The 21,185-nt window shown below is 40.7% G+C and overlaps 1 protein-coding gene across 1 annotated transcript in view; it reads right to left on the minus strand.

The window, feature by feature from the left end:
- Nucleotides 1–1,408: 1,408 nt before the first annotated feature.
- The window catches only part of LOC131207648 (protein sax-3), a 25,553-nt gene continuing 5,776 nt past the window's right edge, over nt 1,409–21,185 (minus strand). The window contains exons 2-11 of the mRNA XM_058200271.1: nt 17,331–17,524; nt 15,834–15,936; nt 7,718–8,002; nt 7,380–7,652; nt 5,992–7,269; nt 5,819–5,914; nt 5,452–5,692; nt 5,157–5,317; nt 4,206–4,383; nt 1,409–2,699 (exon numbers count right to left, since the gene is read on the minus strand). Coding sequence (XP_058056254.1) covers nt 1,418–2,699; nt 4,206–4,383; nt 5,157–5,317; nt 5,452–5,692; nt 5,819–5,914; nt 5,992–7,269; nt 7,380–7,652; nt 7,718–8,002; nt 15,834–15,936; nt 17,331–17,524 — 4,091 coding nt within the window. The 3' untranslated portion in view covers nt 1,409–1,417. The remainder of the gene's footprint in view (nt 2,700–4,205; nt 4,384–5,156; nt 5,318–5,451; nt 5,693–5,818; nt 5,915–5,991; nt 7,270–7,379; nt 7,653–7,717; nt 8,003–15,833; nt 15,937–17,330; nt 17,525–21,185) is intronic.

The raw sequence follows: 21,185 nt of genomic DNA on the forward strand, positions 1-21,185 counted from the left end.
TGTCTTACTATACAAGCTCCGTTTTAATTTACAATATGTACACAGTTTCTTACAGGCAAGCTATAAACTTTGTATGTGGGCGGTGAGAAAGTATTGGAAAAATCTATCTGGCTTTCAGGTAATTCTGAAGGATACGTTTGAAGCTTCGCCGCGATTGATTGCGACAAGGCAGCACGAACTAAACGTTGTGTACTCGTGCTTGAAAGTGCATTAAACCTGTTCGCTTTAGATACATCTGATGCATTTAAAAACAGAAACGATGCTGCAGGCTGACGTTGTAGAATGATTAAAGGAACTAAATTAAAGCTCATAGAAAATAAACCTGACGAATGAGAAAGTAATGCAAAGGTAAAAATATGGAAATACCAGTACTTGATCTAAGAGTTTGAATTTTTTTGCTCGTTTTTGGCGGAGATCTGCAAAATAGGTCATATTGTGGTTTTTTAATTAGTACCTTTATGAATGTGGAGAAACTATCAACTATTTTCGTAGTTTAATAATTTGTACTAGAGTGTGTTTTGAATAATTCTGGTTTACATTAAAAAAAAAGAATATTCAATGATATAACAAACAGAAAACGACAATATTACCGACCGGGCACAATCAATCAAACAATTCTCTTTCCATTGTCCAATGTTAATTGAATACGTATACCATGAAGGTTAGTCCTTGTACTTGTAGTTACCATATCAGAATTCAACACGAAAATTGCAGATTGGATCTATTGGATTGAATGATTTATTGCTGTAAGTGAGAACAACGAAAATTTCCCGTCTCAGTGATCTCGTTTGTTCGTAAAAAAGTCATTACTTGAAGAGTATGTGGCAAATTTTAGTAGAACTGTTAACGTAATCAGGTTTATAATATGCATTCGTGCACCTCCACGATGCGCCATTTAAAATAAACTCCGTAGGCCAAGAGCAGCAAACAGTGTCTTCCACTTCGCTGTCTTTAGTAGTTAGGCCGATTAGCGGTGGGATCCGTAACAGTAGACAGTGACCAAGTGATGTCATTTGTACAACCCTGCTCGCTGGTGGCATTAATGAACATCAGGATGCAAGTCTAGACGAAACTCGCACGCGGAACGATTTGCAATCCTATCCACAGCCAGCCAACCACTTTCAAACGGCACCGCACATAGAATGCCCCAGCGGCGTGTAAGGAACCTGTTTTGAGTCCAGTGTGGGAACTGCGAAACTATGACTACATCAAAAGTTCAGATGATGGTCGATCCGTCATCAACATCGGAACCATTGCCGTATTTGTGCGACCAGCAGACAACTACCAGAAGAATAGTGGGTCGTATGTTATACGATCTTTGGGAAAGCAAATGAGACAAACCCATCCACAAATCTCTCTCTGATTCTGAAGAACTGGCCGATATGCCTAGCGAGTCATTTCACAGCTTTGAGAATATTTACAGATTATCCATTTTTCCGAAACTGGTTAAATGGTTGCTTGATGGTTGTTGCTGGGCAATCGGACTCGTGTCGGCGGAGTTTGTGGCGCCATTGTTGCAGATCGACGCTGGTTGATTATCTATAATATTTGTTTGCATACCATAGTGAGCCGACGAGGGCTGTGACGACGAGCAGGGAAACTGTTCCGGAAAGGATGAGCCGGCCAGAGAATGATGGTGAAGTGGGTGGTGGTAATGAAGGACAATAGAAGAAGTTTGCTGAGTAGTGGAAGGTGGTGGTGGTGCTGTTGGAGAAGCCGGAAGTGGCTGCTGCTGCTTGTGACCGCTACTATTGGGGTGCGACAGCGGGTGATGTGACAATGGATGCTGCTGCACGAAATAATGTTGGTTCTGCTGCTGATGATATGGCGAATTAATCATGTTGATGCTGCTGACCGATGTTGCAGCCGTGCTTGGCACGGACGACCAGGTGCCGTCGTGCTTTGATTTGACGAATAGTTGCTGCTCCGCCGATCGGCCATTATCGCCGAAATTGAGTTTATTATCCTTATTGTAGCCAATTTTGTTGTACTTTACCGTTCGCTTGATAGTGCCGAAGAGGGGTGTTTGTGGGACGCTGCTGCTGCCGCCGATCCCGGGCGTGCCGGGACTACTGACGGGTCCCAGTGACATGTTGACCATCACGTCCATCGCCATCGCAGAGGTGGTCGCCATCGGCTGGCCGGCCGGAAGTAGACTACAGTGGCTGCCAGCGTATAGATTGCTAACCGTTGAGCCGCCGTACAACGATGATCCCAGCCCGCCTGCCTCCTCCTGCTGGACCGTCGATGAAGATTGGTTCAAATTGTTCAACATGTCGGACATCCGATTTTCGGTGATGTTCATTTTCTGGTTTTTCATGCTACCGCCACCGCTGCCGGTGGGACGTCCATGCGCGTCTCGCTCTCGCTTGTCATGCACTCCGATTTGTGACTGAAGTCCGTAGGGGGGTGCATGCTGCTGCTGAAGTTGCTGCTGGTGGCGCTGCTGATGCTGTTGATTTATGAAATTATTGTAGAGACATCCACCAGACGCAGTGGCCACTGTAACTGTTGGCGCCGAGTAGACACTTTTTCCTAGGCCGAAGTGATTTGGCCCAAACATTTGCGCGGAACATCCGACCAGTGTTGTTGACGCGTAGGCTCCGTAGTTATCGTAACAGGGTGTTTGGCCTAGGTCGTTTTTAAATGACGAACAACCGGCGACTTCAGCGTAGTCGGGCATATTCAGTGGGGACAATCTAGTTTTGTAGTGGGAAAAGATAAGATAAAAGTAGAAACATACTTTACTGATACGTTTATAGACAAATAGACGCCGACTGACGAGATGCTCGTTTTAGATATCCAGATATGAATAATTTTTCACTTAATTTGAGCCTTCTCTAATTGTCTAACTCATACTGATACAACTCTTGATCGTCAAGCTTGAAGCTGTTTTAAAATTCGGTTTGGTGCAAAATTTGCTGCCTTAATTTAGCTTTTCCTTGAGCTGGAAGTGGTTTTCACTGTTCATTTCTTCCTGACTATTCTCTGATACTGTTACTGACCAGAATCTAGCAGCTGAGCAGGAAGAGTATCTTCCGAAACATGGATGGTTTAAAAATTTAGCTTTTGGTTTGGAAAATGTTCTGAGTGGGTCTGTCCAAAGTCTGCCCAAGGCTAAGGTACAACCATTGCGTGGGGCTATTGAGACCATGCACGCCAAAGTTTGTTTGTAGTGCTCCTCGGGTTAGTTAATGGGAAACTTAAACGGCTGAAAATTTAGGAAACTAATTAAAGGTCGGCCAACCTTTGAAGCGATACCCCAAGATAACACGAACAAGAAGCCGCAGCTGTCCTTTGCGTCCTTTCCATCCTGAAGTTTTGTTGGTTTCCACTTGTACCCTTGTGAAGGCAGACCATTTGTCGAAACCGTCGTTTAAACATAGTTTTTTTACTCTGCTGATTGTGTCGCCTTTTATGTGAACAGCTCAGAGTTTTGTAAGTGGTCTTTAACACTCTTAGTGGTGTGATGTTTGTTTAACGAACGCAAAATTGGGTTTAATTAAGAGGGTCTTTTCTCATGGCGCATAGTTGCCTACAACCTTTATTCCGAGGGCGTTTCCATGATCCATATACTTATGTTTGCTTGGGTTTCTGCTCCGACCACACCTGTCTTGTAGTTACAAAGGGTGAGTAAGTTCGACGCAAAATGTGTTTGTGATTTGATAATGTGCGTTGAATTAATCTCAATCAGAATACACACAAAATACATCTTAAAACATTTTATTTGCCAGAAATTGAATCTGATGCATAAACGAATATGCATCGTCGATGAATTAAATAACAGCAATAAGTACATTGCTAATATAAAACTACACTGTAACATAATTTAATTTGACATTGTGTAAAACAAATGTATAGAAATAGTGAAACATGTGTTCACACATTCGCAACACGATATAAGACGGTAATGCAATTTGGCGATACGTAGAGACTATCCATCGTTTTGGTACATAGATGTTTCCAAACTTGGTGTGTATTGAAGTAAATATATACGTTGTCTCTCCTGTTTCCGAAGATTTGGATTTTCATCGTTTATGATATTTGCAAAACACAGATTCCATGGCCAAACTAAGGGGCCACATGGAATTAAGATTCTAGAATTACATGGTTTAAGGACGATTGTAAGGACTTTTCTCAATGAACCCCGACTAGTGCATTTAAGAATATAATATATAAAAAAAATGGATATTTGTTAAATTTACCGTTCATAGTCTGGCAACGGAAGCGTGGGAGCCGATGACACCTGAGTGTAATCGGTGATTGCTTCCTTGGTAACATCGGATGCCTGCCTCCAAACACCACCTCCCGGATCGATCCAGACGCCATTTGGATTTAACGGAAGCGTGGGGAACTTCCGCAATGTCCCGATTGCGTGATTGCCTGAAATCATAAAATATGTGTTCATGTGTAACAACGGGTTTGTTTGCCTTCTTGATGATACGCAACGTAAATCATTCCAGCAGCAACCATGCTTTTCTTTATTTCGTATTGCTATCGTTTTCATTGCATGGTTTAAAAAGCGGCTCAGCAACGGTATCGTTTTCAAAGAGTTGAGAATCGGCTGGCATTACTCATTTTTAACAGGCTTGATTGGAGGCAAGTCCTTTTTTATGTGGACTGTCCCACATGTGATGGCATTATGAAATTCATTGCAGCACTATAACGAAATTATTACACAGAAGACAAACGGCAAATTATGTTAAGACTACTAGTTCTAAGGTATTGAGGAAGTTTTAGTTTAGGCAGGGGTTATATACGATAGCATAACTGTGCAATAAAAAATGATTGGACGAAAAGCATGGTCGATGTTAGCAAAGTCGATCGATATTGATACTGTGAAGCACTCTGAGAGTGTTATTTGATTGGAGAATAGCACGGATAGATTTAAAACGAACAATTTATGACTCGCACGCTATAGTTGGGAAACACTTACTTATATCTATTACTATCAACTAAGTTGTGCTGTAAAAAAATGTATGTGAAACTTAACCAATTTGACTATGTTGTAGAAGATAATAATAATCTAGCATAACCTAGCGTAACATGCTAACGAGACCAACCATTATAATGCCATGAATCGAAAACGTGGTAACATTTTCTCCAGGTACTTCGTCTAGAGATGTAATCCGTTTCCGAACTTCTCAAAAACTCACCATGCATATTATTCAATGAGCTGTGCTTCATTAACTGTATGCGGCGAAAGATAACGATGGCCCCGAGGAGAAACACGATAATAGCGATGATTGAGCCGAGCAGGATAATAAACCATGTCTGAGTCAATATGTCATGCGAGTAGTCGTGGTTTATCGGGTACCTAAACAAAATGAGATGAAATAACAAATGTGTTAAGTTTATGTTTGTGCCCAATCCGCATAAGCATAAGAAGAGCAGAAGTAGTTCCTTCCATAGAATTTTCGGGGTCATTTAAACGTAGCCCAGCTAACGCACCTGGTGTAACCGCGGTCTAGACGCTTTGTGTGTGGATCGAGCCTCAGGATCGACGGAATGCTGTAAGGACCTATTCCAACCTTTGTGGATGCAGCGATGCTAACTGAATATGTTACACCGGCCGAGAGATTCGCCAGTAATAGTTTCGGTGCCTCACCTTCTACCGTCATGTTTGTGAGCACTTTCGAAATATTGTGCGCATCGTAGCCACGGATTATTATGTGATAGTGTTTTAACTTTCCTGTTGTAATAAGGTAGATTAGAACAACGCAGCTACATTAGATAACTGATTAAAGATGGGATCGGTTAAATCCAGGATGCGAATGATGGGATGGTTAAATAGGTTTACAATGAACGCATGGCCTACCGTTGATGGACTCCTTAACCGGTGGGTCCCACTTGAGGTAAACTGAGGACGTATTCAAAAGTAAGGCTTCCATATTGACTGGCGATGAGGAAGGAACTGTAGAGCAAGCAAAAATAACATTATTTATCAAACTACCACCATCCATTGCTAGCGTATTTTGGTTGAGGTCCTACCATCTTCCAGCGTGCTAGCGATTCTCGAATTTGACGGACGTCCCTGAATGGTCTTGAAGAATGGAATCAAGAAGAACTCATACTCAGTGTATTTTTCTAACCCATTTATGGTGCAAGCAGACGCGCCCCCACCGTGCAGGACCGTCAGCGTGTGGTACGTTCCATTCGATTTCATCTTCCGAGAATAGATGTAGAAACCTTCAACGTACTGTCCGTTCTCAATGTCCCACACCAACCTCACGCTGGTAGCATCCGTTGCGTTAGCTTCAAGAAGCTTTACCGCTTGGTTCGAAGAAAGAGTTGCCTGTGCCTCGCTAAGATTGATGTTTTGGCCATCATTGAACACTCTTCCGACCGTGACTGGGTCGGACATTAAGCTTGGAATACCAATTCCTTGATCATTCTCGGCGCGTACGATAAAGGTATAGGTTGCGTTTGTCAACACACCAGAGTAGGTATAGGTGGTTGAGGAAATTTTGTACGGTACCGTCAACCACCCTTTGGAAATGTCGTTCGAGAATACCTCAATCAGGTAGCCGGTAAGGTCAGATGCACCAGAGCTAATGCTCGGCAACCAAGAAATGGTAACAGAGTTGTTGGTAGAGTTAACGATTTGTGGTTTCCCCGGAGCACTGGGAAAGGCAGATGGCTCTGGGGCGCGGTAGAAGTTTACATTAGGATTCGTGGCCAGCTCTAAGCGCAGATAGGCACTCCAAGTCGATTTTCCACTGCGGCTGCTAGCAACACATGTGTACAGGCCCTGGTCGGTACTCTTCTCTAGCTCACGTATCAGCAGAGTACCATTCTCGGTCATGTGGATGCGGTCCGATGAAACCACTGGATTTCCGTCGAGGTACCACGAAATGATAGGATTAGGATTGCCGACCGCTTTGCAAGGCATTTCCACGATGGACTTAGTAGGAAGTGTTTGATTCGTCGGTCCCAGGATGATGATCGGAGGAGGTCGATCGTCTTGAGATATTACGGTAAGCCGGGCACGTGCACTAATCGATCCCACACTATTCACGGCACTGCAAACCACCACGATACCATTGTCCGATTTTGTTGTCTGTGATAGCGTTAAAACTGTCAAGCTTTCCTGAGTATTGAACGATTCAAATCGATTGAAAGCCAATCCGGGAAAGATGAGTGTTCGGTTTCCCTCGATCGACCAGAATGTGGTTGGCTTGGGTCGACCTTCCGATTTACATTCGAACGACACATCGTTAGCAGCTTCCACTACCTGCGGAACGGGTCTTATGGCCAGATGGGGAGGAGCTGTAATGATGTACAATAATCAAAATGAGATCGTAGATTGTTATCATTGACTAATTTCAATTGTGTCTACATAATAATTTCTAATCGATTATTCCAGATTCTATACATACAATGTACGGTCAAAGTTCCCGTGGCTGATATGGCTCCCACGGCATTGTCCGCTTCGCAACTATACTCTCCTTCATCGTCCAGTATTACTTTCTCCAAACGAAGGCTTCTGTCTTCAAGAATGTGTACACGTTCTAGTGGCATATTGCCCCCGGAAGCTGTCCTGCGCCATAGCACGTCTGGCATGGGATCTCCTCCAACTCGACACTGAAAGGTCACTGAAGTGCCTTCTACGACGGTTTGGTCAAGGGGACCTCGTATTAGAAACGGTTTGACTGCAATAGTACATCATTAACATTACAAACAGACAAGATGATGCATGACGACGCGCAATGATTACCGTGAACTTTCAGAAACGCGGTAGCGGATTCCCGGACTCCAACCAAATTTTTGGCGACGCACTGGTACTGCCCTTCATCTGTTAGGCGAACATCCTGTATGGCTAGGTTTCCTCCATCCACGATACGAATTCGCTTAAAGGTTTCAACGTCTAATTTTTGACCATTTTTGCGCCACGCAATGGTTGGTTCTGGCACTCCTTTCGGCGGACCACACTCGAGCAATACCGTTTCTCCTTGTCCCACTCGGGTGTGTTGGGGTTCGAGTCGAAATTCCTCTCGGAGCACTATTAAGACGAAAGAAAAAGACCAGATAAGAGATGTTAACAAGGAGACCAGACTGTTTAAGGAAATGTATTTTTTATTCGACTCAAAAGTATGCAGTGTGCCCGTAACATAACATTTCACATACATTTTTTAACGAAAGAAATTTGGATTTCTGAAACCTGGATCAGAATTTGGTTTGATTATTCGCGAAGACCCAGACATTTGTTGGACGGTTTCATCAAACTATCAACCATTCCCAAAATTGCCGATTCGTTTAATTTTATATTCCAAGCCAACACACGAACGGTAAATGTCACAGCAAACAGAAACCCAACTCCAAGAATAGCAATCATAGTTATGTTTACTGAGTTTACCACAAAACCATGAGCGATCCCTTTTCTACCTGTGACATGGAATGCGCAGATCCCTGAAGCGGATGACAGGATTATTCCGGCGTGCTTATGCAAATAGTTTTGAAACACAAAAACATGGGAAACTGACTAATCTTCACCGGGCCAGTGACTGGACAAACAAAACCAACGAAACATTCCGAATCTAACATACCTAAAGGCTGCTTTTTACTGTCATCTGCGATGCAAATGAATTTTCTATTTGCATTTTTTTTTCTACTGACTGGAGAGATTCAGCTTGAAGGGTTTTTTCGCTTCCTTCACACTGTCCCGAGGATTTGTTTCCTGTGTTTGTTTCGTTTCCGTTTTATGTACCTTTTTTTTTAATTTTCCTCTTTCATGACAGATACTTGGGAAGCTAGTAGTAAAAATAGTTTTATAGTGGGTACGGTTCTAACTATTCGGACATTGATTTATTTGATTGCTGTTCTCGGCATTCACCGCCATACTTCATTTCATTCTCATTTCTCGATCTTAAAAGATCGGATACCAGGGGGACGGATCTGATCGTATGTGCATGTTGCGGCCGAACATTATTTTCAGCAATATTTCAATATTATTCCTTGTTTATTATTGCATGAAGTCGAAACATACTAACGCGACGCTCTTTACGAGCTATTTTTTGTTCTTCTTCAGTCCTTTAATTCGCAATTTTTCGAAATCGTGAATTCGCATCGTGAAATGAATGACATATATTAGGAGTATGCGTAGAAATTTATCGTTTTTTTACCAAATTGAATCGTTTATTGTTCAAAACTCTTAACAAACTAGTCAATCGAAGTAGTGTCCGTCGCTAGCCACTACTTTTTGCCATCTTTCTGGCAATTGTCGGATTCCATCGCGGAAGAATGCCTTTCTTTTAAGGCGATCCACTGATCAATCCAATTTTTACAATCTTCATACGAAGTGAAGCGTTCCTCAGCTAATGCATGTGCCATTGACCTGAAAAGATGGTAATCCGAAGGAGCCAGATCCGGGGGGTGGGGTAGGACCTCCCATTTCAGCGTTTCAAGGTATGTCTTTACTCGGGTACTCGGGATTATCATAATGAACCCACTTTTCATCGCCAGTAACTACTCGATGCAAAAAACCTTTGCGGGTGTGTCGTTGGAGCAGTTGTTCACTCATGCACAAACGGCGTTCCACATCCCTTGGCTTCAACTCGTAAGGCAGCCAGTTTCCCAGCTTTTGGACCATTCCCAACGCTTTCAAACGTCTGGAAATTGTTGTTTGGTCCACTCCACATGCATCTGCAAGCTGTTGTTGTGTTTGGCACGGGTCATCTTCCAGCAATGCTTCCAACTCTTCATCTGCGAACGTCTTCGCTGGTCCCGGGTGCTCCTTGTCCTCAGTGCAAAAATCACCACTTTTGAAGCGCCGAAACCAATTACGACAAGTGGCTTCGCATATAACAGCATCGCCATAAGCCTCCTGAAGCAACCGGCATGCTTCGGCTGCAGTTTTCTTCAGATGGAAGTGATACAACAACACTTCCCGCAAATGACGCTTTGTTGGCTCGAATTCGCACATGGTTTCGTGTTAATAACAATCTCACAATGGAAAAATTGACAAATGTGATGATGCAGATTTGTTGACAGATGCCTAAGCTTGACATTTGACAGTTATTTGATGACATTTGTGCCTTCTATCCAACAGTAGCGCCCCCTATATGTAAACGATAAATTTCAACGCATACACCTAATATAATCGAGATGCTTAGTGCATGTTGCGAAATGTTTCGGAGGCGCAATGATTTTACTGTCTGGAAATTTCCGCCAAACACTGCAAGTAGTTCCAAGATCAACGGGCTGCTGACGAAATGAACTTATTCTCTTCTTATTGTACAACAACCACTGAGCGGTCTTAGCCTGCACCAGAGGCAATGTTAATCTCTGATGTAATGGCGTGTTTTTACGGCAGGGTTGTTGGTCCTGCGCCAACCCCTCTGTCACGCCGGTATCGGGAATCGAAACCATGTTCGGCTGCGTGACAGCCGGTACCGGGATTCGAACCCAGGACAGCTACGTGGCATCGACGAGCGTTACCGACTGCTCTATCACCGGGGGCCCATTGCCTTTGCGGCGGAACAAAGTTCGCCGGGTCTGCTAGTTATATGCAATAAAAATCCCAAAAGGTTATACTGTGCATATGATGAGATATGAAAGGTGTGGTGATCTAATGAAATTATTGATAGACAACAAAATCAACAATAATTAATGCGTTTGAAGAAAGCTTTGGCCATAAAACGACCAGACTATACATCTATACATCCCAAAAACTCCCAAAATCTATCTCGAAAATGTCGAATGGGAACTATAACTCTCTCCCTCACCCCTTCGCTACATTCCACTGTGGGAAAAAGGCGGTCATAAATCAACTTCAGTCAACAAAGAAACTGACGGTTTTAGTTATATTAGCCTAAAATAGATAAATTATCTATGACAAATCCGAATTTTTAGCCTTTCATGTTGCGTAGATTCCGAGAAATCATTTGTCAAAGTCGAAAGAGTGATAAAAATGGCTCTCTACAACAGGCTTTTATCAGCCACTTTAACGCGATTGTAGGCACAGTTCTACAAGGGAAATATACCTATATTATACATCATTCGAAAGGTAATGAGTCCTTCTTTCGTATGAAATAATTAAATATTTACGTTTTGCATTGCTAGTTTATTTTCATCGTGGATTAGTATAGAAAACTAAGAAAATGCAGTCTTTCAATTTTGGTATTGCAGCAAAAAAATGTTTCGCGGTGTTCTGCCCATACGAGACATTTCAATTAAAGTTTAGACAATTTTAAACATTTCCTGTAAGTTTCATTTGCATATTCCTGCCATAAATTTTGCAAATTTCTATTTTAAGAAAACAATTCCTAATGCATATGGAGGCGCCCGGTCTTTTCGTAGTATATTGCCATACAAAACATATTGGCCTTATGCCTTTTGTATTATTTAGATAAACTAACTGTTATCAGTGATCACGGATCAATCAAGTATGCGTTGCCGTATTTGTAGTGCAACGCCTACAAAGATGAGTGTTTCTAATAATCTTGAAAATGGTTTAAGGCCTGCAACCTTCTGCATTGTTGTACGGCATTTCACCTCTTCATTCTTAGTTGAGGTTGGTGCAGTGTTTTTTAAGCATTTCATGTAGAATAACCTTTAACAACGTCGGGCAGGTATCAGAAAAAAGCACTTCTGGTAACATTTATCGTCGAATATTTTCAGATCCTGACCGTGCGAGTACTGTCCTTAATTTAAGATATAATAGACAGGCTTAGGAATATCTTAATATCCATTAGCTGTCAGAAAGTAGTTATTGCCGCAACATTGGACAAAAATTGTAGAGATACATATAAAAAATTCTTAGTGCGATATAGTTGGTTGAACGTACCTGTTACGTTCATGTCATGTTTTGACTCATGCTGGGTATATATACTACATACCCCTGTAACACTAGGTTGTCTGGGAGGAGAAGCTTTGGAAGCGCGGCATAAATGTTTTAGACTAGATAGGGCAAACCACGCAAGAAAATCTTCTCGAGAAAATAATGTAAAAGACACGTTCAATCGGGCAATACGTAGCAGTGACCATAAAATTAGTTCTATGTCATTGGGTTATAGATAGCGAAAAAACCATAAACATAGTTAACCATAAACGGATAAAGTAAAAGAATTTTTAATCATGGAGGAACACAGTAGTGACGATATCGCGATTGATCATGTATTGAACCAAGAAGATAACATCGATTTAAGGTTGGGTGAAGACATAGACTAATAAATTTTCTATCAAACGTTTAAATAATAGTTCATGGATTGGATACTTCGGAAGGTAATAACTACTTGCTTCAAAATTCCCACAAACGGAGTGGGTACAGCTCCCTGATCACTTTATATCCTTTTCCAAATTCACAAGGCATTCGATTTGTAGCAGAAATTCGATGTTTGCTTTTATGATAGTGCTTTAAATTTTCGTTTTCGTGTAATGCGGATTGCATACTTAAGGCGTTTAGAAACCTTAAAACAACGAAAAAAGCTTATTTAATGTACTTGAACGCGTGTATTGCACATAGAAAGTTGAATTTTATCAAAACACATGCAAAGGAAACAAAACGTTGAAAAAAGTCCATAGATTCTTTCTAAAAATAAATATGTCCGCCTTTCCCATACAAATTCCCCACTGTGCATTCACCAGATGTTGCTCCGTCGGACTGCTACCTGTACCGTTGCATGAGTAACGGTTTGGCAGCACATCGGTTTACTTCTTATGAAAGAATTGAAAAATGGATCTCTTATTGGATCGCTTCTAAAGATGAAAAGTTCTATGGACACCGAATCCGGGTATTACCTGATATATGGGAGAAAGTAGTAGCTAACGACGGACAATACTTTCATAAAAGTATGTTTTGCCGTAGTAGTTAGGCCACAATTGTCAAATATAAACTGCATGAATAATTCAAAGTCCCAATGTTACACTATTCACAATTTTGTCATTCTTTGTTACTTTTCTTGCTGATATGAATAAATTTGGAAAAGTTGTTTCCCGAGGAAACGTTAGGCAGAAGAACTTGCGTTCTGGCGATACCAGCTAACTTACGAGTACCTCTAAAATAGTGGTCTGGTGTTACTAGGTTTTTTTGTTTACTGTCCATTTGTATGCGTACGACGTTGTTTGTTCAATAGACTATGCTGTGGCGAATTTGTAGTACTTGGTACCACACGACTAGGTTATGAGTGCTTCGACGTATGTAGAAACAACGGTTGGAATAATGACAAATTGGGCTTTCTTTGAAAATTCTCCCGCGAGAAAAGAAATGGATAAAGGCAAAGTGGATAAACAAACTTGTTTAAAATTTATGCCTAGACGGGCTATTCAAAATATAAATGTCAAGGGCGTATTACGTCTGTCTAATAAAGTTTGTTTAAAGATTGATTTTTTAACAAACATTGCTTCAAATTTTGTAATTGCAAACAAACTATTAATGAGCATAAATCCTACACAATGATGGGTAAATATAGTTGAGGTAAATGCTGGGCGCGTAACCACGACAGAGGATATTTAAATGTTGAATAACTCCACCATCTGTCAGTCGATTTTAACAAACCAGTCAGATTTTGAAACGTTAGCCTATGTCGTTTTAGTCATACATCGATTTACACAAAAAAGCACTCTGAAATCGTAGCGATGTAGATTGAAAATAATCGTTCAACTGTTTCAACTGTGAAAACTGTGCGTGCTTATTGTTGTCGAATTTATTCTGACTTCTTTGTGTGAGGTTATTTAAAGAGTAAAGTTTATGCCAAGAAATTGAAGAACTGAAAGCTAATATTACAGCAAAAATTGCTGCTTTTATGCCCGATATGTTGTCAAATACAATGAAAATTGCGGTTTTTTGTGTGTTTAATGGAAGCGGTCATTTGATCGGTATTGATCGGTATTTGATTCTGAGTAAATTATCAATAAACGGCATTCTATACCCTAAAGAAATTTTGTTTATTTGTCAAAATTAACTGAAAAACGCTAGAGTTATCCAACAGTTAAACATCTCGTGATTACGCACCCTGTACTATGTCCTTCTGGACGGCCTAAGGAGAATTTTCGGGCTGGTTCTTCGTCCGTCATTCTCATGACATGGCCAACCTTGCGAGGCGTACCCACCTTGCGAGGCGTACATGATGCATTACAGCGCGGTCGTCGTACATTGCGCATAGCTCGCTGATTGCATAACACTACCGCATTCATTGTAATGTTTTATGGTCCACTACAATTTTTTATATAATCAGCTGGTCGACCCTCACAAACAATATCTTGAGACCCTATTACGTAGTCGGGAACTTGAACTAACTCTATGTAGCCTAACGCAATGTTAACGATTCTCTCAATTGCGATTCTATTTTTCTCTTTTGCGCACCTTCACGAACACCGGCCCAGCAAGGAAGGGCACCAAGGTTAATGTAAGAGATTCATCATTCATCTACGACGACCTCAAGAGTGAAATTCACATTGCCATTGCCGAGGTAGGACCACAGGCAGCCGAAAATGTACTCAAAAATTTGTCGATCGAATGGGCTACTGCTAAGCCAGCCGCGGTGGACATTTTACTAACGTTGTTTTATATAAAATAAAAAATGATGAATCACCTTTAAAATAAATGTCCAAGCATCGAAAAATATGAATTCGTTTTTTTATAACCAAATGAAAAAGTGAAGCTTACGTGGCTCTCTGATGAGAGAAATGCATTTGATACAAAGCAATGATGCTGATGCTGATATTTTCAGCAGATTAAAACAAGTGTTTTGCTTCTGGTTTTACTTTTCTCAGCTGTGTTTTCTTAATTTAACAGGTAGAATACCATTTTTGACAACATTAGAAACAGCGTTCTTTGATGTTCGTCTTTTTGTAGAAATAGTGAAGGCAGCAATAGCAATGAGCGAAGGCAGCGAATAACAATAGAATATTCAGAATAAAACAATTTATATTTAATGTGCCATTAACAGACATTGATTAGTATGCGAAAAGTATTTTTAATATCCTACAATATATTTGCATATGGTCAATAATTGAATCAATTATATTGCACAAGAAAATAATCTACGGAAGTACCAAATGACGATAAATTGTCTGTTTTTTGTCGGAACCCTCGTTATCTTTTGAATTTAGAGACGTATTCGATTCCCCTACCCCTTACGACTCGTGCTTGAAGGTTCGTGAATTGAATTTTTAATTTCTTCGAAAGCAATTAAACTCCCACTGATAGTCGGCTGATCGGTGTGACGCAGCTGGCCTAGGTTCGAATCCAAGGACCGGTTGTCACAGAGCCGGTCATGGTTTTGATTCCCGATACTGTCGCGGGTTGACGCGTGACCAACAACCCCGCCCGTCAAAACGAACCATTACAGAAAGCATCTCCATAGATCAGCATTGTCTCTGGTGCAGGCCAATGCCGCTCAGCGGTGGTCGTTGAATAAGAAGAAGACGAACTTAAACTAATCGAACAAGAAGCTTCATTCAAAAATATGTGACGAACGAATCAAATAGCGACTTTTCTCCATTGCCGTTTTTTCGAAAATTAGGAAATCTGACAATTTAGATATCTTCTAAAGAGGAACACTCTCCTTGTCCCCAGAGAGTAGCCAAATAGGTTGCCATAGAAGTGATGTCCCATTTTAAGGTCACTTATAAGAAAATTTATGCCTTAGACGAGAGTCCGATTTCTTCCTGTCGTCGATAAAAGGCCCCAATTGTTCAGTACTGTGCAATTGGATCGGTTTAAGTTATTCATGCGCTGCTCTCCAACCAAGCTCCTAGCAATCTCCAAGCTAGTGGAAATGTGAAACATTCTCCCGAAGAAGTATCCAGAAACAGGCCAGAAACAGAAAAGGGCCAGGCCGTGGAAAGATGAAAACAATTTAAAACAGGAAATGGGAAATGAAGCAACTCACCTGCTACTTGTAGAGTGGCATTTTGACTGCGGGCTGTCCCTTCTTCGTTCCGTGCTTCGCACCAGTACACGCCTGCGTCACTTTCTCGTCTTGAATTTACGACCTATAAAAACAAACCGAACGAGAAAAAGCAAAAGTGTAGCATTTGTTAGGCATTTTCGTAAAAAAAACTTCTTCGCAGGATTTCGATGATCGGTCTAAATAACTACAGGGCTCCCGGTGGGACGCTCTGTAATTCGAGAATGAGGAAAACAAGATTTTTTTAGACTGTGTACAAAAAATACCACTCCTAGGTGTTCTTTCCACGCTTTCCAATGAGCAAGTTGTACAGGATGCAAATGCTTGAAACAACTGAAAAGTTTATTTCCCTGCTAACGATGAAGCCGGAACGCAACTGGAATTTTAACCAATTAGAAAAGCACCTTACGGAAGAACCTCATATAAGAAGGAACAAGCGTTCGAAATCGTGACGATGGAAAAAAAACCTGTAAGGAGTATGACAAACGATGTTCAGGGAATCAGGTGTGTTGTAAAATAAAATATTGCAACCAAGATGCTAACGCATACGATAAAGAATAGTAATAACTCTAATATAAGTTAACCTTGAACAAATTTCCATTTTAAACTGTGGCTCGATGGATCAAACTAGCAAATTTGGCAACCTTAAACGGGTAACGCACTTGTTAAATGTCTATAAGAGCAAAGAAGTCTTGATTCGGTATGTTTGTAGTTCACGCCATTTTTCCGACGGTCCGAGCTGGGGCAAACATGCACTGTTTCGTTATATAATTTGTTGCCATTTCATAAGAAACTTCGTATGTCCCTCTCATAGAACTTTTGATCCTTGGAATTGCCGAAAAACTCTTGTAATCGATTTTCACAATCTTCTCTTGATCCGAATTTCTTATCACTTAGGAAGTTTTACAACGCGAAAAAGAGTGGAAATCGTTTGGTGCCTGGTATATGGTATGGCATTAAAACCACCCAAGCAACCTATCGGACAGACTTGTGTAGCCTTGCGTTGTCCTGATGGAACATAACACCTCTTCTGTTGGCCACGTCTGGTCACTAGCTAGCTGCTTGCTTCGAAGCGTTTATTTTACCAGAGGGCTAAAAGAGCAAACTTAGGAGGGTCCGATGACAACGACAAAGAAAACAAACAGATAAGACCAATGAATACCATTACCGACCGACCGACTGATCCTATGATTACTGTTACCGATTTTAAGAAAATTTGGTATTGGTATTATAGTTGATAAAGTATTCGGTAAAAGAATACATGATAACTTTGATAGAGCAGATTTCTAAGAGGCTTTCAACAATCAATTCAGGTTGGTTGGTGACTGGCGTTACCGGCATGGGTTAGTATAAACCACATTATTACAGAAAGCAACAGAAGGTTTAAATGGTATGTGTTGCAGGCCAAGACCGGTCGGCTGTTGTTGTGTCGGACAAGAAGCAGAAGAATCATAAGAAGGAAAAGAAGCAATCATTTACCTTGAGAAAAAACAAACCGCCTGCCGGCAGCGCTATGCGATGGGACCCCTGAAATATCTTCAACGGAGATCCGTCTTTATACCACTGTATAGACGGGGACGGTATTCCTTCCGCCTTGCAGTTAAGTGTGGCGGGATCATGGCGTGGCACTGTGGTGTCTATCGGGTGCTCTATGATACGTGGATTTTGATGTGCTGTAAACGAGAAAGTAGGAGAATGCTTTTAATGTTCACCATAGAGACAATTTCACAGACCTAAGTTATTCATTTGAGTTATTCATTCATACTGAGAATTGCTTCACGATAGATCTCACACAACAAATGAAATGGTCACTGTCCGTCCTAGATTCATAGTACAGCAATGCATAATAATAGTAAATACACCTATAACAAGGAATATAGCATATGCACAAAGTATTGTATACGTCTCTGCAAACTCACAAACGTTCATTAGTTTATATGTTCACCGTTAATACAACGACGTTCGGCTGAAAATCTGCATCGATTATTGAATATTTCAAAAGCATATAAAGTGTGTAAATTGTTCCTCACGTTCATAAAATTGATAATACATTTGTCTTTTTATTATTGGTTTATAACAAAATGTATCTCGTTTTTAAGCCGAATTTAGTCCAAGTTCAACTAACAGTTACATATTACGTTTCAGCTTCAACTGATGATGAATTCTACTGCAATTGTGAGAAATATCTGCGGCTGCGCATGACTTTTTTCAATAGTCAATGTAAACAATTTGATCGATAAACGTCATTCGGTAATTTGCATTTGATATATACAAGACTAGCTGTACCAAACGCGAGGGTTGTTTTGCTTTTTAGAGTGTTTTTCCTTTCAATTTCGATTGCTTATTTATTCTAGAAGTAGAGTGGACAAAGCAAACATACTAACAGACATTCATTTTTGTGCATATACCAAAATAAAAGACAGGTTGGTCAAGATTGGCAAGTCCATCAACAACCGACGCACGAGTCATAGACTGGGATCAGGATAAAAACAATAAAGTATGGATCCGCAGTATAACATGTTACTATCAATAAATGGAATAGCATATTAAAATTCGAGGAAGATTAAAACGGTCTTAGAGTTTTTAATAAACGTAAAGGGCTCTCCACTCCACAGTCCCGGATAGGCCGCTCCAGTGCGTTGAGAAGGAGACAATGCCATTGCTTAGACCGTCCTCTAGACGCAATTTCTTTACGATAGTGAAGTTTTACTGAGAAGCAAGTAAATCGAAAAGTTCGATTTGAGCAAGCAATAAATAGAGAAGAACCATGAACGAACTCGTAAAGAAAACTTTAGAAGAAATGGTAGAACCCAAAGCCAGTGGTCCTCTAAAGCAATGTTTTTTAAATGTATTTGATGACAAGAATCTCCTACCGAGACAAGAATCGATTATTTAAAAAAAATATTTTCCAGAAACCAATTTTTAACGAACCACAAACAAGCTTTTGATAAGAACAATTTTTTTATGAATATTTTTCGATTTTGTTTATTTTTTAAACATCTTATGAAACATCTTTTTTTATACTGAAAAATACTTCTTGCAAAGTAGTTGCTGATCGGAAATGTGTCCTCAATTATTCGTTCAACTGATAACAACGAAACCAAAGCCTAGGCAATTCTGTTTGATGGATTAACTCGCAAACATCACGAAAAATTCGAAAAAAAAGAAAATCGCCTTCCGCTGCGACCAAGCTTGTTCGCAAGAATTCAATCTATAATATGGTGTGACAATGGTGTGATTTCCATACCAAATGGTGCCATGAATATTTCATATGAAACCATTTTCATACATTTACACCGAAAAGCGTTCCATTGAGAGGAGCCCGTTTTCCACTATACTATGATTATCAATCGTTTGACGAAAAAATATTCATTATTTGTACATGAAATTCAAAACTATATTCAAGGAGTTTTCCGATGGTCCGATTTGGATAAATATGCACCGTTTTGTCGTACAATTTCTTGCCATTTTAAAGTTAACTTGATAATTCTTCTCTCATCCTGGGTGATTCCAAGACTATTAACATACCGAATCATTTTGATTATTTCTGTGATTTGGACATTTTCGGGGCCCGGCCCGACGGGACCGCCTGTGCGACGCACATTTGTACATAAAAAATGCCGACACCAAATGTCGACGGAATCGAATCCAAAATTGAGAAATTGCATTTTCTCTTTGTCGAGTTTCATTGTCAAAGCCCTGTAACTCACAACTTAATGGAACTGACAACAATAACAAATAGAATTTGTGTTTGTGTGAAATTCTTCAACGAGCGATAAACGAATTTCCAACGACCATAACCTTTAAATTGTTTGATCGATATTTTACGAGATATCGATGTAGTGAGCCAACCTAATATTTGTAATGCGACCTAGACTGGCATGAACTGGCTGGTATGAACTGGCATGAAAGCTGGCAAATATTCAAAACATGCAGAATTCAGGAATTTAGAACGAAAATCCTTAAGGGGTCTGCTTATCCGCTTAGGCGATAGACCAGGGCCCCAAAAAAGAATGATGTGCACGTGACTGATAAGTAGATGTTGGAATTAATCATAAGCAGATGTTGGATTCAAAATCCAGTGATCGCTCTCAGTCAATTGCCCAAAGTGCAGTTACCATCGTTGATGGCAGCTGCTCCGTGTTACATGCTGTCGCTTCCGACCCAGAAGTCCTCCCGCAATGGGCTGAGCATTTTATTAAATTACTCAACTACTAAATTACCGAGTAGCAAGAAAACCAATAGCAGATACAAATCTACTTCTGTCACCCGGCATCGAAGAGACTTGAAAGGCCATTCGTTGACTGAGGAATAATAAAGTAACCACACCGGGGAGCATACATGGTGGAGATCGTACCAATAGGTGATCGAAATTTTGAGGGCGTCTTGAGCCTATCTATGGTCAATGGTTAGCGCTAACAACGATCATATCGCACCAATCTTGGTTGACACTTTTAACCTCAGTCCGTCGCATGCCTTTTCCGGTCGCATGAAAGTCTAGATACATAGGGTATATTCAAGAATGGTGACAAAAACGATCCCGGCAACTACCGCGAACCATCATACTTAGTACTTGAGCGAAGGTGGGTACTAAGAAGGCGGGTACTTTCAGATGTTGGGTTTGGAGAAGCTGCTTTCTGGGATGGAGAAACCCGTCTATCTATCTGGCTTCCCGGACAAACATGGCTTCATGCCCAAAAGTTAGACGACTACCGCATTGGGAGAATTGCCAGAATGAAGGCTTGCTGGGCATTCTAACCGATTTAAAGGCAGTTTACCGCAGCGTTTAGCGTCCTGCTCACTAAACTAGCAAAATTTGGACAGTCCTTATCTTGGAGCCAGTGGAGGTCTACTTACTTGATTGGACGCAGCTATAAAGCAAAGATTTCATTGTATGATTCGTCTACTCATGTCAGTACTTCGGCTGTTCCGCAACGCAGCATCCTAGGAGTCTCTTGATTCCAAAACCGGATGCGCTCAGTTCTGCTTTGTAGTGGGGCTTCTCACCTCTCTATCTCACCAAGTGTAATTGTAACTGCGCTATCTTGCGCCAGCGTAGAAATTTTTGTGAATGTATCGATCCAGTAATGTACTGTACGCACTAATCCGCAAAACTTTATGTATACTACATTGAATGTAGTTTACGAGTGATGCTTGACATCCTCCTGTTTCCGTCTCCGTACACGTCTGCTGAGTTTTTAGTAAGCTCAGGTTAATAATGGTAATTTCTATTGCGAAGGCAATTATACCTCGCGGCTCGTGGTCAATACTTTAATAAAATTAAAATAATAAATAAATAAATAAATAAATAAATAAATAAATAAATAAATAAAT

Source organism: Anopheles bellator, chromosome 2 (genome assembly GCF_943735745.2).
Source record: "Anopheles bellator chromosome 2, idAnoBellAS_SP24_06.2, whole genome shotgun sequence".
NCBI classification, from domain to species: Eukaryota; Metazoa; Arthropoda; class Insecta; order Diptera; family Culicidae; genus Anopheles; species Anopheles bellator.